Genomic DNA, 16,822 nt, shown 5'->3' with positions numbered 1-16,822 from the left:
TCAGCTCGCAGGGTGGTTTTATTTTAGCTCCTATGGGGAAGTTCTGATGAGTTTACAAAAGAGAAAATCAGTCTTATTCTATGAGGTGATTCTTTTTTCCTTGCAGTACCTACAGGCATCTGCAGACCCAGAAAGGTCCGTGTGTGGCTGAGGATAATCCCTGCTCACACAGTGTGCCTTTCGGTGCCTGTGCCGTGCCAGATGTGTGCAGCTGGTGGGTATAGCACAGCTTGGAAAGGTGAAGTTTGGTGGGTTCCTGGGGCTTTCAGGAGAGCATCCTTGAAAGGGTGAATAACCAAGACCTGGCTTAGGGAGGCTGGAACAGGGGAAAAGCTCTTCCTGAAATAAAACCCTGTCAGCTACAGAGCAGGGAGAGTTTGGCAGCGTTTTGAATGGAGGGAGGTGACCCAGAGGCTGTTTAATGCCTGCTTGGAGGGACACACTGAGATCTGACTGCCAGAGGGTGGATGTGTGTGAAGGGATGTCTGCTCCAGCCAGGGTGCTCACCAAGGGCTGGGCTTTAGGAGGACCCCAGCCAGGGGGGATGAACCAGCAGCAGCCTGGGTGCTGCAGTGTGCTGAGTGCCGGGCAGAGCTGCTGCAAGCCTCCATAGCTGAAGCTCTTGATGCTCTTTTTAATACATATATTAAAAGGGTGATAATAAGCAAATCCGTCAGTTATGCAAATGAGTGGCAATTGCATCTTGAAGAGCATCCCACAGTTTAATTACATCATAATTGCAATGTAACACTTTAATTACCATATGCATCACAAAATCATGAGCACTGTTTCTAATCTCTTCACTAATATTTCAAATCAAACAGATTGCACAGGGCTCAGGATCACACTGCAATGCTGCAAGGGAAAACGTGGGATATATCCTCACACAGCAGCGATGCAGAGGTCTGGAGGTTGGGAAGCTGCTCTCGGCATCCTCACGAGATGCCGTTAGCAGATGGCTGGATGAGTGGCCTTGGCGGGTGTCTCAAACCACATCCAGTGTTGGGGATTCACAGGGACAGCACCGTGGAGGCTGGTGTGCATTGGGATGAGAGGGGTGAAGTGGCTGCTTTGGAAAGCAGCTTGAGCCAATGGGGCTATATCCCTGGCTGCCTGGGCTGGGGATGACCGCAGCAGCCAGAGAAAGGGATGAAGGTTTGGAACCAGCTTTTCTGGAAGAAGCAGTTTGATGCTGCTCTTGATCCTCCCAGCACAGGAGAATGAATTTCACATTCTCCTGATCACCCTCGAGAGGGAAACAATAACACTTTCTGGGACACGGCTTTAGCTGGAAACCTGTGGATTTGATTTAATCCCAGTTATTTTGTAAATCATCCCACTTTGCATGCTTTAGTTTTCCTCCCATCCCTCTTCTTTCTTTGTTTCCCCCATAAAGGGACATCCAATAAATGACTTAAGAAAAATAACAGATGGGCTTAACAATGGTCTGAAATTCATGACTGGGGACTTGGAGAGGAGCGTTCTGGAGCGGTGACATGTGTGATATGATGGATCAGGAGGGACGTGTGCTGGGGAGATGAACTCACTCCAATCTTCAGCAGTGTCTCTGTGTTGGGATGGGGCTCAAGGTGCTCAGCAGGTCCCTGTGCCCGTGATCCCAGTGATTCCCATGATCCCACTCCCCAATGAGCAGTGGGAGCAGCCCTGCCTGTCACCAGTGCTTTTGCTGCAGGTTGCAGGTTGCTGCTCTGCTTTGCCGTGAGCTGGCAGTGATTTAAAATCATCCTGTGCTAATCCATATAAATTCTTTTAATCGTGGATTTAATCTTTTAAGCATGCAGTAATTAAATTACATGCCAGTCAGAGGCACGTCCGTGTAACATGGGAGGTTGGCAGCCCCATGGGCAGTGCGGGAGAGCTTCAGGACAGCCGGCCCCATGGCTGGGACATTCTGCCTCTTGCTCTCTCCACTGTTTCCTTGTTTTCGTCCCCAACATCCCGGGAGGGGATTTGCTTTTGGAAAGCCAAAGGTGGGTACATCTGAGGGTGTCCCCTCAGCAGAGCAGGCTGAGGAGCATCCCAAGAGAAGATATTTCCTCCTAAGCCCTTTTAACCTGTCCCAAAACCTCCCTGCATCCTTCAGGAGCTGAGAGCATCACATTGGGCAGGAGCCGGGGCTGCCTGAGCCCCAGCAGTGGAGGCACATCTGCTTCTGTGCTTAAAGATGCCAGGAGAAGGAAGAGGAGGGACAGGGTAGGAAAGGATAAAGCCCCAGGCCAAGAGCACTCCTCTATGTGCTGGGATACCCTTGGAGAGTGGGAGGAGACCCAGAGAGGGGAGCTCCAGAGCTCCCTGTTCAGGACACTGATGGGCTGGTGGTAATGGAGCAAAACACCGAGACACAAGGAGCAACAGATTAAACTTTGTGGTGAGAAGGGGAAAGTGGAGCTGAACTGCTCAGTAGAGAGATGCCAGGCTTTGGGAATGACAATTACTATACTTAATATCTTTCTAATATTAAGAGCCAAATAGCAGCATATATTTAATTCATTAAACCAGTATGAAGTAGCTCCCTCCATCCCAATGCAGTTAATCGGTGCTCAGTGTCTCCTAATGAAAGGGTCCCTGTAAGGTCAGCCTGGCACTTGTTAGCTAATCGGAGACTTATTTGTTTTGCAAATTGCTCTCCCGTTTTGAGCACTGTGCAGTCATTTCCATGGCAGGGAAGCAGGAGAGGGTTCAGGGGCTGGTTTGTGAAGCCCTCGATCTGTCACTGGGATGAGGATGGAAATAGCCTGGGAAAGAGGAGCAGGGTGCTGGGTTTGTTCCAGGCCATCCAGCCCTGGCTCCCCTTGCCTGGCCGGGCACAGGGCATCACCATCCTGCCCTTCCCAGCTCTGCTGTCAGCCTCCTGAGGGAATCGTGTGGTCCATGGGGGTCCTGCTGCTGCTGCCCATGTTCTCTGTCCGAACACCTGCATTAGGTGAGCAGAAATCTGTGCACAGAACCACGTTACCTGGTTCTCTGGTAGCAGCCTGGGATGCAGCTCTTTGACCAGGAACCCATCCTGTGCAGATGGGGAGCTGCCCTCCTCTCCATGGGAACATTGTAGTTCAGCATCTCCCCATGCTGAGGCATCTCCAGTGCAACATGGCAAATCCTGAACCTTCCTCCAGTTCTCCTCTTGGAGACCTTCCTGGTGCTCCTCTTCCAGCATCTCCAGAAACCTGGGATTTGGTTAATTCCTGGAGCAGCTTGCAAGAAGCAGAGATAGCAGAGAAAGAGACAAGTGGCAAAGCAGCCTGGAAGCATCAGCAGCACCTGTCTTCTGCACAAGGAAAGTCTTGTAGCAGATGGGAGCTGTGGGCATCACCAGGGGAGCTGGTGTCTCCTTGGTTCCTCCCCATTCTTGGTCCCTGGGATAGCTTTGCTGATCTGGCTTCACATTAGTACAGATGGACCCTGTTGCCTTCTTCAGGCACTTGCTGAGCTTGTGTTATGGTGTCTGGCCTGGACATCAGCTTGTGCTGATGAACAGACAGGCTCATGAGGAGTCTTTTCTTCTTGCCATCAGGGCAACTCTGCTTTCTACTCATGGATGATGCCAGTAGCAAGTTCATGTTCTTCCAGGGCAGTGGGGCACAGCCCCAAGTGACTGCTTGCCATCATAACTCATGGGATCTCCTTTCCCTCACAAGCACTAGAGTTTGGGGCAAAGTTGCCCAAGCAGGAAACAAGAGTCACAGTCTCTCTCTCATGAGAACATAGAATCATAGAATCCCAGCCTGGTTTGTGTTGGAAGGGACCTTAAAGCTCATCCAGTCCTAACCCCTGCCATGGGCAGGGACACCTTCCACTGGAGCAGCTGCTCCAAGCCACATCCAACATGAAGGCGTTTTTCAATCCCAACAACCTCAGTTTCCTCCTGGAGCCCCTTTTCTCCTCCCCCTAAGGCCCAACCTCTGGCACCAGCGCAGTTGCATGAACGCTGCCCGCCGTCCTCAGAGCTACATCAAGTGTGATCCAAGGCTGACCCTCCTCGGCGTGCAGGAGGCGGTGGAGCGGTACATGTAATACATACACATACCTCTGTCTCCAGGAGGCAGGCTCTGAGCTTGAAAGCCACCATCCCCGGGTCATGGCCCGCAGCGTGGGGCCGGGAGCAGCTCCATCCCTCACTCGGTGCTACCAATGGTTCCCTGCTCCTTCCGAGCGGGTCCAGGCTTCAATTGCAGGAGGAGGGAACGCTTCGCCTTGATCAGGAGGGATAAGAATAGCGAGCGGCAGGCGGCAGCCGGTGGGGTGCGGATGAAAGGCCTCTCATCCTGCCCCTTCTTTCTTCGAGCCATAATTGCAGGCCATGCCGCAGATGAGTGTCACACTCCACCAAAGCCAGAGCACCGCGAGGCCAGGGCTTCCAGGCTCTCCGTCAATGAGTGGGGAGGCGGAGAGGATGCTTTTGATCCGACTCTTCTTCCTCTGCCATGCTGAAGGATTATTAGGCTCTGAGGAAGGTATTTGTCTAGCATGAGCTTTCTCTTGCCCTGCAAAGGAGACCAACTGCTGCTCTGCCGTGCCGAGAGGGCTGTGCCGGTGGCCTGTGTGGCATGAGCCAATCTCACAGAAGATGCTCGTTGGGCTTCAGGACAAGTTCAGACCCAAAACCAGCATCCCTGAGCCCTCTGTGGCACACAGCCATTGTGATGGTGACCTTTCAGTGGCTTGTGCTCTTGGACATCATGCTGGAGACAGCCTTGTCTGAGGCACCGCAGCCCTTTGAGGTCTTGTGCCACCTCGGCACTGATTAATGAGATGGAGATTGAAGTGATGCACTAGAAAACTGTGACACCTTTATATGGGAGAACTCCAACTGGGGGTTTCCTTTTGGATGAAGGACCTGGCAGCAGTGCTGGAAGGAGATGGAAGAGAAAACCCTGATACTGGTGGTTACAAATGGGAATGGAGGTAGAAGAACAATGGGGAAGCCAGCATTGCCTTAGGAGGTTGCCCTGCAGCTCCATCCGCTTCAGCACATCATCCCTACCGCTGGCTGGTATTCTGGGGCTCTGTTTCGTCCTGGTTTTAGGAGATGCTTTAGATGGCAGCTTATTAAAGTGCTGACATTTTAAGACACGATGATGCGAAATCTCTTGCTTTGAGCCAAGTCTGGGCCGTTTACAGAGTTCAGTTCATGGATTTGCTGCCCAGAATCCCTGGGAGCAGTGCAAGCAAATTAGGAGGGATGATGTGTTGTTGTTAAAGTGGTGGTTTTCTTAGGGTATGAGCAAGTTTTTAGCCTTTGGCAGGATGATGTAATGTCAGGCTGCAGCATCCGGGAGATTCTGAGATCTCCGGGAAAAGCTGAGCTCCTGGGGTAATGGTTGGACTTGATGATCTTAAAGGTCTTTTCAGCCTCCTTGAGTCTATGGTTCTCTCTGGCAGAGGTGCCTGTGAGTGTTTGAGTTTTGGCTCTGCTGTGTGGTACCCAACTTGGGCAGGGAGAACAGGGGAGGGGGAGTTCCAGCACCATGGGATGGGGGGAGGCAGGAGAGCAGCCCCAGAAACTGTAACATCAGCCCAGCAGCTCTCCCCTGCTAAAGCAGAGTGATGTGAAGCCCAGCTTTGATGTTCTCCAGAAGACTGGAAGCTTTTGAGGTACCCCTGGGAGGAGAGGCTGCAGCGGTGCCATTCCATGTGCCATCAGCACAGAGCGGAGGTGTGGTGTTGAGGCTGGGGCTGGCTGGAGGGGAGCGAGCTGCAATCAGGAGATGTATTGTGGCTGTTGAACTGCCTGCACAATGCAGCATTTAGGAGACAAAGAGCAGAAGTCGCCTCGGCACCGTGGGGATGCTGGAGGTGAACAGGGGAAGGAGATGCTGGCCCTGAGGTGCAGGAGGGCGCTGGAGGTGATGGGCAGCCGGCAAAAGGGGAAGGAGCGCAGCTGATCCTGGCTGCTGCAGGCAGTTCTGGCTCTAACGCGGTGCTGCAGGTCTGCAGGGTGAGCATGGGCCACCCCACAAAGAACATCCCAGGCTTGTTCCCATGAGGCCTGGGAACCCCAGCCCCATGGATACTGATGGACCTGGCGAGGGGGCAGCAGGTTCAGCTTTGAACTCATTTTAAAGCCCTGCTCCACCCTTGTAGGGGCATCCAGCTGCCTGTTACCCAACTGGGCATGCACCCATGGAGCCCCTGCATGGCGCTGCTGGTGCCAGCGCTGGCAACTGGGCTCTGGGGAGCAGCCAGCAGCTCTGGGAGGTGCGGACCCCAGCTCCTCACTGGGAACGAAACAAAACGTGCTGGGAGGAAGCACTGGAGCAGCAGAGCAGGCGAACACCAGCACTCAGCCAACGTGCTGGCCATGGGGCACCGCTTGGTGCGGGTCGGTGTGGGGATGGATGGAGGTGAGCTCGGCAGCCTCCCCACCCAGCAGAGACATTTTCTGCTCCGTCATCCTGAGTTTTCCGCTCCGCTTTGCCAGAGTGTTCCAGGGAAGGCGGCCGAGGATGCTGCGTTCTCCCAATGCCATCTAGCGTCTGCTCCGGCGGCCCCAGCGCTTCTGAGGCATCAGAGCTTATTTATTGCAGAGCGATCTTCGAGGGCCAACAGGCTGCTGGGGCTGATGATTAACGGGGTACCTGCGGCACGGGGACGGACTGGGGGTGCACAGCCTGGGCTCCATTGTTTTCTCTACCGCTCCCGTTTCGCACTCGAAGCCCGAGCATGGAGCGAGGATGCAGTGGGTGATTAAAGCCTTTCAGCCTTCAGCCACTTGTCTTTAGCCCCGACATCACCTGAGGCTTAATCACTCAGAAAAGTGCTGTCATGTCCCATTGTCACCGTATTGGGGGCATGACCTCTTTCCCATTTAGCTGCCATTTCAAAAGAATATAACTTGCCAGGGGACAGGCATGACTCAGGAGACTGGTAATAGGATATAAAGACTTTGACCCGTGGGTCGCCCATTCGAATGCTGCCAAGGTCAGTGGCAAGAGCAAAGATGTCATTTGTGCGTTGATTATTTGGCCAAACAACCCAATACAGACGTAACTGGGCCCTTTGTGGCAGTCAGCAGGGGCTGGGGGCTGGGTTGGACTCTGCTCCCACTTCCAGAGCATCCAGGGACCCCAGTCCTTCCCTGCCTGGGTTTCAGGACCGTGGGACTGCCCTCAGTGCCCTCCAGCTAATGTGTTTGTCCTCCACATTCTTTCCTCCCCGTCCCTGGAGGGGCATGGTCTGTACAGACTTGCACTCTTATTTCTCCCTCACAGGGACCAAGTGCCACAGCATCTCCCTTTTGTGCCCCGTTGATTTGCTTCCCAGTGCAAAGAAAGGGTTTGCAGGACAGGCATCCCTTCCTCCCACCATCATCATCTGCCATGGTTTGAGTCCCTGTAACCTCATCCCCATCCTCAGCCACCATTGGCCATGTGAATTTATCTCATCGAGTCAGTTTGATTCCATGATTAATTAAGCCCTCCCTAGAAATGAGGTTACTCCTTGCAGTCTCACTCATAAATGTGAGCAGATTAACGGGTGCTGGCCATGTTACCTGGTCATTACCAGGCTGGGCTGGGGAGGGTTTGCCTGATTTCATGCAGACAGTCCTTGATTACAAGTTTGCCACAGGAGAGCTTCTGAGCAGACCCAACATATCTGCAAACCACCATCCTGCCATGTGAAGGAAACCTGTGCCAGGGGAAGCATTAATATCAGCGGCTCTTATGGCAGCCTGGGATTGATGCTGACATGAAGCAGCAGAAGGTCCTTTCAGCATCACTGTACTGGCAGTTGCTTCTCACTGTTTCATGGTACCCACAGGTCCAGCTGCAGCAGCATCTCAGTGATGCTGGGTGCAGATGCCTTTGCCAGCAGACCCCATCATTAGCTCCCTGCCCTCGGCTGCTGCTGTGCCAGGGCGGTTTCATTGCTGTCAGCCTCATCAACAGCTCCTCCTTCTCACCACCCTCCTGTAATTGCAGCCTCCCTCCTTCCCCAGCAGCACTGGGTGAAATGCTTTGGGTGGGAATCTCCCGGGGCCCTGTTGGGCCTGATTAAAACAGGGTTTGCAGCCCTGGTTCCCCCTGTCCCTTCCTGCTGAGCCCTGTGGAGCTGGGGCTGCACTGGCTCTTCCCGTGGGTGCTGGAGATGGGAGGTCAGTCCCATGGCTCAAGTCCCTGAGCATCTGCACTGTTCTTTGCTGGCACCTCCTGCTAGAGGTGGAGGCTAAAAAGGTGTGGGAGCCCCTCTAGGAAGTGCTGAGGGTCTCTGTAACAGCACTGGCAGCTTGGGGAGGTGGTGAATGCCCCTGTGAGCTCTGGGATGGAGGATGCAGGGGACAGCAGTGGGGAGCCATGGGCTGGTGGATGGAAGGGGCTGACCCAGGCATGGAGCTGCAGCAGCTGAGCCCCCATCCAGCCTCTGTTCATTTGCACTGATCTCTTTGGGGACTTTTAATTATCTGCAAACAAGGTGCCACCTTCTTTACATAACAATGGTGCTGGGCACAGGGAGCGCTTCCCTGCTCCCCACCCGCTCTCTGTCTTCACCCAGGACCTGTTTTTCTCTATTCAGTATCAATAATGGGATTCCGCCCTGCTAACCAGCATCTGCATGTAACATCACCGGCAGCAGGAGCGATTCCTGCTGAGTTAGTGTATGAAAGCTTTTGCAATCATCTTGTGCTACACGTCTGAAGGAGGATTTAAATATATGGCTCTTTAATAAGATGAAAATAGCCCTTTCCGCAGCGCTTTCCTGCCTGCTCTTGCCGCAGCAGCCCTCGGGTTGTGTCAGGGCTCGTCTGGCCGTGGGCTGACAGGGTTCCAAGCTGCTCCGAGCTTCTCCCCTCCTGCTCCATCAGGAACGTGGCGCTGGCTCCTGCTGCTCCTCTCCACGTGTGTTTGGACCTACAACTTCCGCAGCACAGATGTAAACCATGTCTCCTATCTTGGAACCTGCAGGAGCCACAGGGTTTGCTGTGCTTCACATCTGCAAGGCCTGGCAAGGAAGCGACCAGAAGGACAAAAAGAGCTGTTATTATTATCATCACTGTGTTCACAAAGTGAACAAACTTCTCTTGCCATTCCAAAAGCTCCCAGGAAAAAGGCACATGCTGTGGCCAGAGGAAGTGTTTTGCTTTTCCACAGCAACTTTTGCCTGATGATAGCAAAACCCCACAGAACACATGGGCCAGGCAGAGATGCCCCATGCAGGGTGGGTGTCCCCATGGCTTCAGAGCGGTGCCATCCTCTGAGAGAGGGCAGAAGAGCGCTGGTGGTCTCACCCGTGACAGGCATGGAGGAAACCCTGTGCCTTGGTGTGTGCTGTAGGAAAACGGGTATAATCCTATTTACCTGCCTCCTCCGGAGCGGGCTGTGGTGCTTGATTCATGTCAGGAGCTTGGCTGGTGACTCCTGGATGAATGACGCTATATAAATGCAAAGCGTTATTAATATTTCATGTTGTAGTGAAAATGTACTAATGGGGCTTGTTCCTGGAAGATAAAGTGCTGCCATTAATACACCTCCATGTCCCCAGCACTGTGGGGTGGCTGTGTTCACCTGGTGGACAGTGCAGCCTTCAGCACCCCTCTTCTGCCTCTGCCAAACCGCAATCCCCAGCCAGGGTGAGCAGTGGGATGGCAGCTTTGGCCATGGGAGCTCAGTGCCCACCAGCCCAAGGGCAGAGGATGCTCCATGAGCTGCTCCTGTTGGGCTCTCACTGGCTGGTGTCAGCCCTGCCTCTTCCTTCTCACCCTGTTGATTCAGTTTGTGCCTCCCCCAGGCCTGGTAGATAAGGGCTGATCTCCACATCGGATCTGCGGGACCAGATGTCCCCATGGGGGGACACAGCCCTCGGCACAGCCACTGCACAGACAGTTATAATAACTAACTAAACCCTGGCTTGTTTGATTTCCAGCTGCAGAGCCCTCCCCCGGAGCCGTCCTCAAGCAGTGCTAATTTACTGCACCACTGGTTGGATTTGTTCCTCTCCATCACTTTGGTTTCCAAACCCAGCAGAGCTGCAGCCCGAGCCTGTGTGTGCTCCTCAGGTGCCTCCTGCTGCCCCTGAGCTCCTGCACCCCACACAGCAGCACCCACTCCTTGGACCCTGCTGCACCCCAGAGCTGGGGGTCAGGCCTCAGAGAGGGGGTTCTCTGTGCTGGGAGCTGGCTCCTGGGCCCTGTGCCCAGTGATGGGGAAGGGACTTGCCCCAGCTTGCAGGGAGGGGAGCAGTGGGAAAGTGATTAATGAACCTCCAGTGAAATAACCAACACCCCCCTCGGCAGGAGGGGAGGGATAAAGGCTCTTTGTAAATCACTGCTATGGTGCAGAGTTTGTGTGAACTTTGAAGGGAGGTGTTTGCTGAGTGGCTCCCAGTGCCTCAGGCTCCCAAGGCTTTGGCCACATCATCCCTGCAGGTCTGAGCAAGGGCAGATGGGTGCAGGTAAGGACCCCAGGCAGCGCAGGGCAACAGATGCAGCAGGATCGGACCCTTCACCCTGGGGTTCCTACAGCTACAGGACACGTGTGGATCTGCCTTGAGCCTCATCCCTTCCCCTTTGGGAATCTCCTCCTCGCGCAGGAGCCCAAGGATGACTCACGTGGCGCTGGCACCACTCACATGCACCGGGCAATGCGATCCTGCCGTGGGCAAGCACCGGCAGCACCGGCCTCGGCGGAGGACACCCCGCAGGTAAGTGGCATGAACACCCCCTGCTGCAGCCCCCAGCCCTGGGGAGGTGCACACTGCAGAGCCTGACCCGACGGTGATGGGCACATCTGAGAGTGTGCTTGGGGAAGGAGAAATGGGGCTCTGTGTGTGTGTGTCCTGAGCCAACCAGTGAGACAGGAGCTGTGTGAATGGGGAGCGATGGCTGCACCGGACGGGTTGTGCAGAGCAGTGGATGGTTTCACCACAGGAGCCCTGCCAGGAAGGGGGAGTCTCATTTTACTGATAGGTAAAATGTTTAAGGAGAGCCAATGCCAAATCCAGCCCTGGGGATCCCACTCGGCTGCAGCCCCACACTGCCTGAGGTGCCCTTATCCAGCACAATGCAGGGCAGGGGCAGCTCATCTGCCTGGGTCCTGGTGCAGGCTGCGGTGGGTCTGAGCCGATGAAGCCTGGTTCTGTGCATCCCGCATGGCTGTGCCCGGCGCAGGTCGGCACCGGGATCCTCCCGCGCTGCCGGGCAGGAGCGGAGGCGATGGCAGATTCCAGCGATGGGAGAGGAGCTGCTGGGCTCCGGGTGCGTCACACCCCAGCTGCTCCCACTTGTGTGTGCCGGGGCCAGGCCTGGCAACGTGAGGAGCATTCACCACAAATACCTGTGCGGGGAGGCAAGGATGGGGCAGGCACAGGACAGAACCACAGACCTTCAAAGGTCACCTTTGAAGGATGGCAGAGCCATGGACCGCAGCTCTGATGGATGAAGGATGAAGTGAAGGATGCTCTTGCCACTGGAGAGCCATGGTCCCCATGACCAGTGAGCATGCAGAAGGGGATGGTGCTCTGCAGAGACCAGGTCTGAGCTGGGGCACGTGTCTGTGTGTGTCCATGTGCAAGGAAAGGACAGAGGTGGTCCCCAAGGCCACCCAGGCAGGAGTGTGGCTCAGTGCTTTGGGGCACGTGGGTGTTCTGATTGGGACTTCTTGCTGCTTCTTTGGTGTCACTGTATCATAGGATGGTCAGGGCTGGAAGGGATGTTGGAGACCATCTCTCACCTGTCTTCTCTCTCTGCCCAGGCTAGCTAACAGGATCGGGGGACCATGAACTGGGATCTGTTCGAAGGGCTCCTCAGTGGGGTCAACAAGTACTCCACAGCCTTCGGCCGCATCTGGCTCTCCCTCGTCTTCATCTTCCGCCTGCTGGTCTACGTGGTGGCAGCCGAGCGGGTCTGGAGCGACGACCACAAGGACTTTGACTGCAACACGCGGCAGCCTGGCTGTACCAACGTCTGCTTCGACCACTTCTTCCCTGTCTCCCACATCCGCCTGTGGGCCCTGCAGCTCATCCTGGTGACCTGTCCATCCCTGCTCGTCATCATGCACGTGGCATACCGGGAGGCCAAGGAGCAGAGGTACCGCGCTGCCGGCGGGGACAACGGCCGCTGCCTGTACCCCAACCCCGGCAAGAAGCACGGTGGGCTGTGGTGGACGTACATGCTCAGCCTGGTCTTCAAGGCCGGCGTGGACATCGTCTTCCTCTACATCTTCTACCACTTGTACAGGAACTACACCCTGCCCCGGCTGGTGAAGTGTGAGCTGTCCCCTTGCCCCAACATGGTGGATTGCTTCATCTCCCGGCCCACCGAGAAGAACATCTTCACCCTCTTCATGGTGGTCACCACCTGCATCTGTATCTTGCTGAGCCTCATCGAGGCCACCTACCTCATTGGCAAGCGGTGCCGCGAGTGCGTCCTGGCCGGCAGCGGGGACAGCCAGGACTGCTCCCCATCCAGCGCTGAGCCCATGGGCATGGAGGGGCAGGTTTTCCATGGGGTGGACTACAAACCCCCCACAGCCTCCATCCCACACATGGCCTCCAGCCCTGAGCAGCCGCCCGAGGAGGAGACTCTTCCCTAGAGCATCCCTTGGGCAGCTCTAGGAGAAGCCTTCATCCCCCTTCTCTTCCTCTTCCTCCTCCTCCTCTGTCCCGCTGGTGCAGGAGCACTGGGGTGGCAGCAGCTTGGGTTCAGGCTCTGCCCGTGGGCTCTGTGTCCCTTCCGTCCTGGGGAGGGCACGTTGTGTTGTTCTGATGAACTTGGGGTACAACCAGGTCCTGTGGGACATGTGCAGTCCCCAAGAGCCCACAGGGACAAGCAGCTCTGTGATGGGCAGCAGTACCCAGAGGTTGAGCTGGTCCTGGGGGTATCCTTGCAATGAATAGAAATTCCTATCCCTTAGAAGTGATGACCAGCGCAGTTCTTCTGCTCCTTGGGCATAATCCTTGGATCATAATCCAAGAGCATCCACCCCTGGAAAGGCATCGCTGCCACAGGCAGCTCCAGGCTGGATTTGGAGCAGCAGTGACAAACCAAAGCTCATCCTTGTGCCCAGCTGCGGTCAGCAGGCACTGGCTGCAGGCGAGCAGAGGGCAGGGTCTGCCATTACCTCCCTGTAACCCCAGGCTTTACAATGAATATGTGAATTCTCCATTTCAAACGGGCTGCTGGGCACAGGCAGGTGCACCCAGAGGTGGGAGCATCCCTGAGGACCCATGGGTGGCAGAGCCCTTTGCGGCTGTGGGACAGTTGAAACATGGCACAAGTCTTCAAAGCAGCTCAGAGGTGGTGGAGAGGGAAGAGGGGCCAGTGAGGGCCCCTGTCCCCATCCCTCACCCTACACGAGCCCCAGCACAGGACCATTTCAGACTGATGTGATCGTCATTAATAACACTCATTAACTGAGTGGGGAAGGAGCACGTGTTCATTGTGGCACCATCGTGGTGCAGGGTGAGGCTTGTCGTGGGCTGCTGGCTCTTCCTGCCTGGCCAGAGGAAAACACCTGAGCAAAACAGCTGAATAAAGGAGAGGAAAACCACCCCAACCATCGATTAAACTATAACATTAAATGGCAGAATGTGATCTTGTTTATTGCTGTAATATGTCGCGTTCTGCCATGACTCAGCGCTGCAATTTAAGGCCATCAGCGGTAACTGAGCATTAGCTGGGATGAATAATTAACAATAATTTCATGGCAAATGCACTCGTAAGTAACATGAACATTGAACATGCAGCTCGAGCTGTTGCTGGATTCGCTTTATTTAGAAGGGGTGGTTATTGTTTTCTTCCACGAGCATTTGCTGTCTCTGCTGGGAAGGATGCGGGATGGGGCTGACATCGCTATGGCCTTTTGGACCAGGATGCTCTCGGTCGTTGCCCCGTTGCAGCACTCCTGACCCAGTGAACCAGCTCCCCCTGGAAGGGCTCATGGGGCAGAGCTGGGCTCCTTCCCACAGCCCACCCTGGGGAAAGGAACCAGCCTGGGTGTGCTGGAGGAGGATGCTGAGGGCAGGCAGGGCTGCAGCATCCGAAGGGAGGACAGGGACCGGACCGACTGCCCCACAAAGGTGGGGATGGCTGAGGAGCCCCAGAAGGATCCCTGCTGCCTGCATGGGACTCTCGGGCACGCTGACACCAGTGAGGTTCAAGACATGAAATGGAGGTGGATTCCTTCCATCCCTTTTCAAGTGAAGCTGTGCTGATCTCTACCTTCCTTCTGTCCACTCTCACTGCTGTGCTTGCTGGTTTGGGCTGGAAGGGACCTTAAAGCTCCTCCAGCTCCAACCCCTGCCATGGGCAGGGACCCCTTCCACTGGAGCAGCTGCTCCAAGCCCCTGTGTCCAACCTGGCCTTGAACACTTCCACATGAAAACTTCCTTTATTAAAGCCTTCAACATCTGAGGGTAGAAGCTGTTCTCTGTGTGCCATCGCCTCTGGTCCAGAGAGCTAGGGCTGGGCTGCTTGTTTTCCAGCCTGCTCTTGATCAAGGCTGTCCTCAATTAGCACAAGCCCGAGGTGTTCCCCAGCTGCAAGCACTGATGGCAGCAGAGGTGAGACCAGAGCAGCCACCCTGCCCGCCTGCCCTGCTTCTGCACATCAAAGTGGCAGCAGGAGCTGCTGCCCACTGGGAGAGACCTGATGAGCCGGTTGCATTTGTTGTGCTGCTTTATCTCGCTCAGAGCGAGCATTGCAGCCACCCCGCAAAGCTCCGGGTGTCTTGCACCATCCAGGCTTGGGATCAGCAGTGGGATAAACAGGGATTTGGTTTCTTTTTGATGCATTTCTGTGCTCTGCACCAAGGGGAGCTGAGGTTGCCCCGCTTGGTGCTGCAGAAGAGTGGGGCTGGAGGATGCACAACAGTAGGTTAAGAGGCAGGATTGGTGTCAGTGGTAAAGCAAATCAGCTGTGGATGTCAGGGTAAAAGCTCTGTATTTCCCAGACTTTGTGTCATTACACAGATGGAAAATGCTTGTGGGGTGCCCAGAAGGCCCCTGGAATTTGAGGAGAGAGGATTTAAAACTAAACCACCCCTAATTCCAGCTCAGCCAGGGATGTCGAGCAGTTTAGGTGTGCAGCAGCACGGGTCGGGGGTAGCCCATCCTTCCCAGCAGGGGTTTGGTTGTTCCCTGCCTGAAAGCTTCCGACTGATTGCTGGGAATGCCGAAAACCTCTTTGCTGGGAACCAGGAGAAACTGTGATTGGTGTCCAGGGTGCCGGCTCCCAGGCTCCCATGACCCAGCACTTGTGGGGAGGTCTCCTCCCTGGGTACACAGCCCTGGAGTGGGATGGATGGGATGCTGCTGGCAGACAGGGAACTGGACATAAAGGCTGGGCTGGCTCCCGGCCCTGGACAGTGGCTGCCTCCCAGGGGTGCCCCATTTAAGACCCTTTTAAAGAGATTCTGAGGCTTCCTGCTGGTTTGGCTGCGCCTGCTCCTTGGGATTTTCCTTTATGGGTCAGGCCAGAGGAAGTCACCGGATGTTTTAGGGATCACATCCAGCACCGAAGCCTTTCACCCGTCACCCTCCGGGTTGGAGCAGGACCCCGATCACGGACACAAAGCTCCTCTGAGGGCTCCCTGGCACTGAGAGCTGCTGAACCACACTGGCACCTTGCCCTGTGCCCACACCGGATCACTCAGCAGAGGGGTGGTGGGGGAGGCACCGGGACCTGCCCTTTGGTGGGACACCCAAATCCCCTGCTCAGCACCACAAAACATGGCAAAACACTGCAAAACACCACAAAACACCTCAAAACACCAGAAAACACAGCAAAACACCAGAAAACACCTCAAAACACCACAAAACACCTCAAAACACCAGAAAACACAGCAAAACACCACAAAACACCTCAAAACACCAGAAAACACTGCAAAACACCAGAAAACACCTCAAAACACCAGTTGTTTCCATTTCCCACCCAGCTGCCTTAGGGAAAATCTGCCCATGCCAAAAGACACCTGAACTCTCTCCCCATGGCCCCATGGCCTCTCTGAGATTCCAGAGCTGGGGAGCAGGGGTTGCTGGAGGCACCAGCCCCTCTGCAGCTGCTCAGGGAGCTCTGCAGGCAGCACACCAGCCACTGCCTCTCCCCTGGGTTCAACTCGAGGGCCACAGCCCCAGATCCCTGCTCCGGTCTCTGCAGCATAGCTCAGATTCCTGATGCTGCCGATAGGACGGGGCAGAGGCACCCGGGTCAGGGGAGGCTCCTGGCTCCGGAGCTCCCGTTAAGGGTCCCCCCCTCCGGGCTCACCCTGCATTCCACATTCCCAGGAGTGTTTGCTTTGGGTCTCTTGGGCTCCCATTGCTGCAGCCTCTCCCTGCTGCTGTTCCCAACCCAGCAAACCCTCACACGCTTTATGTGACCTCCTGGAGCTGCTGGGAAAGCAGCTCCTTGTGTCCATGGGGAGCAAAGCTCTCAGGGCACTGAGCACCCGGTGGGGCTCTGGGAGCACATCCCTATGGGATGGGTGACCCCAGTGCAGCACTGGGGGAAACCCTGCGTGTGCTTGGCCGGGTGAACCAGGCAAGAGGAAACACATTCCTGGCCGGGCCACGGGGGTATGGAATGGGGCTGTCACAGGGGGAGGCTCTGGGGAGAGGGATGGGAGCTCCCTTGCAGGGACACATCCCAGGTTCCATGAGGACACGGCAGGAGGCAGGGTCCTGCTGGGTGGGAACGCTGCTTCCATGACCTGACACCCGTTCTGTGCCATGGTTTGGGAGAGGTCTAATCCAGGACACCCGGTGCCAGCAGGGCGGTGGCTGCAGGTCGCTGTGGGTTGGAGATACCGATGAGCTGTTGCAAAACTATTACTAAGGCAAAAGTAATGCGTGAAGTGGGTTGTGATTGTGT

The 16,822-nt window shown here is 55.5% G+C and overlaps 1 protein-coding gene across 2 annotated transcripts; it reads left to right on the top strand.

Moving 5' to 3' along the window:
- The first annotated feature begins 10,277 nt into the window (after window positions 1-10,277).
- Window positions 10,278-13,025, top strand: LOC101872603 (gap junction beta-5 protein). 2 transcript variants are annotated; one of them, XM_031043255.2, is made up of 2 exons: window positions 10,278-10,659; window positions 11,709-13,025. In XM_031043255.2, exon 2 carries the CDS (start codon window positions 11,733-11,735, stop codon window positions 12,546-12,548), a length of 816 nt encoding a protein of 271 aa, XP_030899115.2. In that variant the 5' UTR covers window positions 10,278-10,659; window positions 11,709-11,732; the 3' UTR covers window positions 12,549-13,025. The 2 variants fall into 2 exon arrangements, with proteins under 2 accessions (XP_030899115.2, XP_033925318.1); XM_034069427.1 differs by lacking the exon at window positions 10,278-10,659 and adding an exon at window positions 11,436-11,488.
- The last annotated feature ends 3,797 nt before the right edge of the window (window positions 13,026-16,822 follow it).

Source organism: Melopsittacus undulatus, chromosome 14 (assembly GCF_012275295.1).
Source record: "Melopsittacus undulatus isolate bMelUnd1 chromosome 14, bMelUnd1.mat.Z, whole genome shotgun sequence".
Classification (NCBI taxonomy): Eukaryota; Metazoa; Chordata; class Aves; order Psittaciformes; family Psittaculidae; genus Melopsittacus; species Melopsittacus undulatus.
This window is presented reverse-complemented; position numbering and strand designations above follow the sequence as displayed.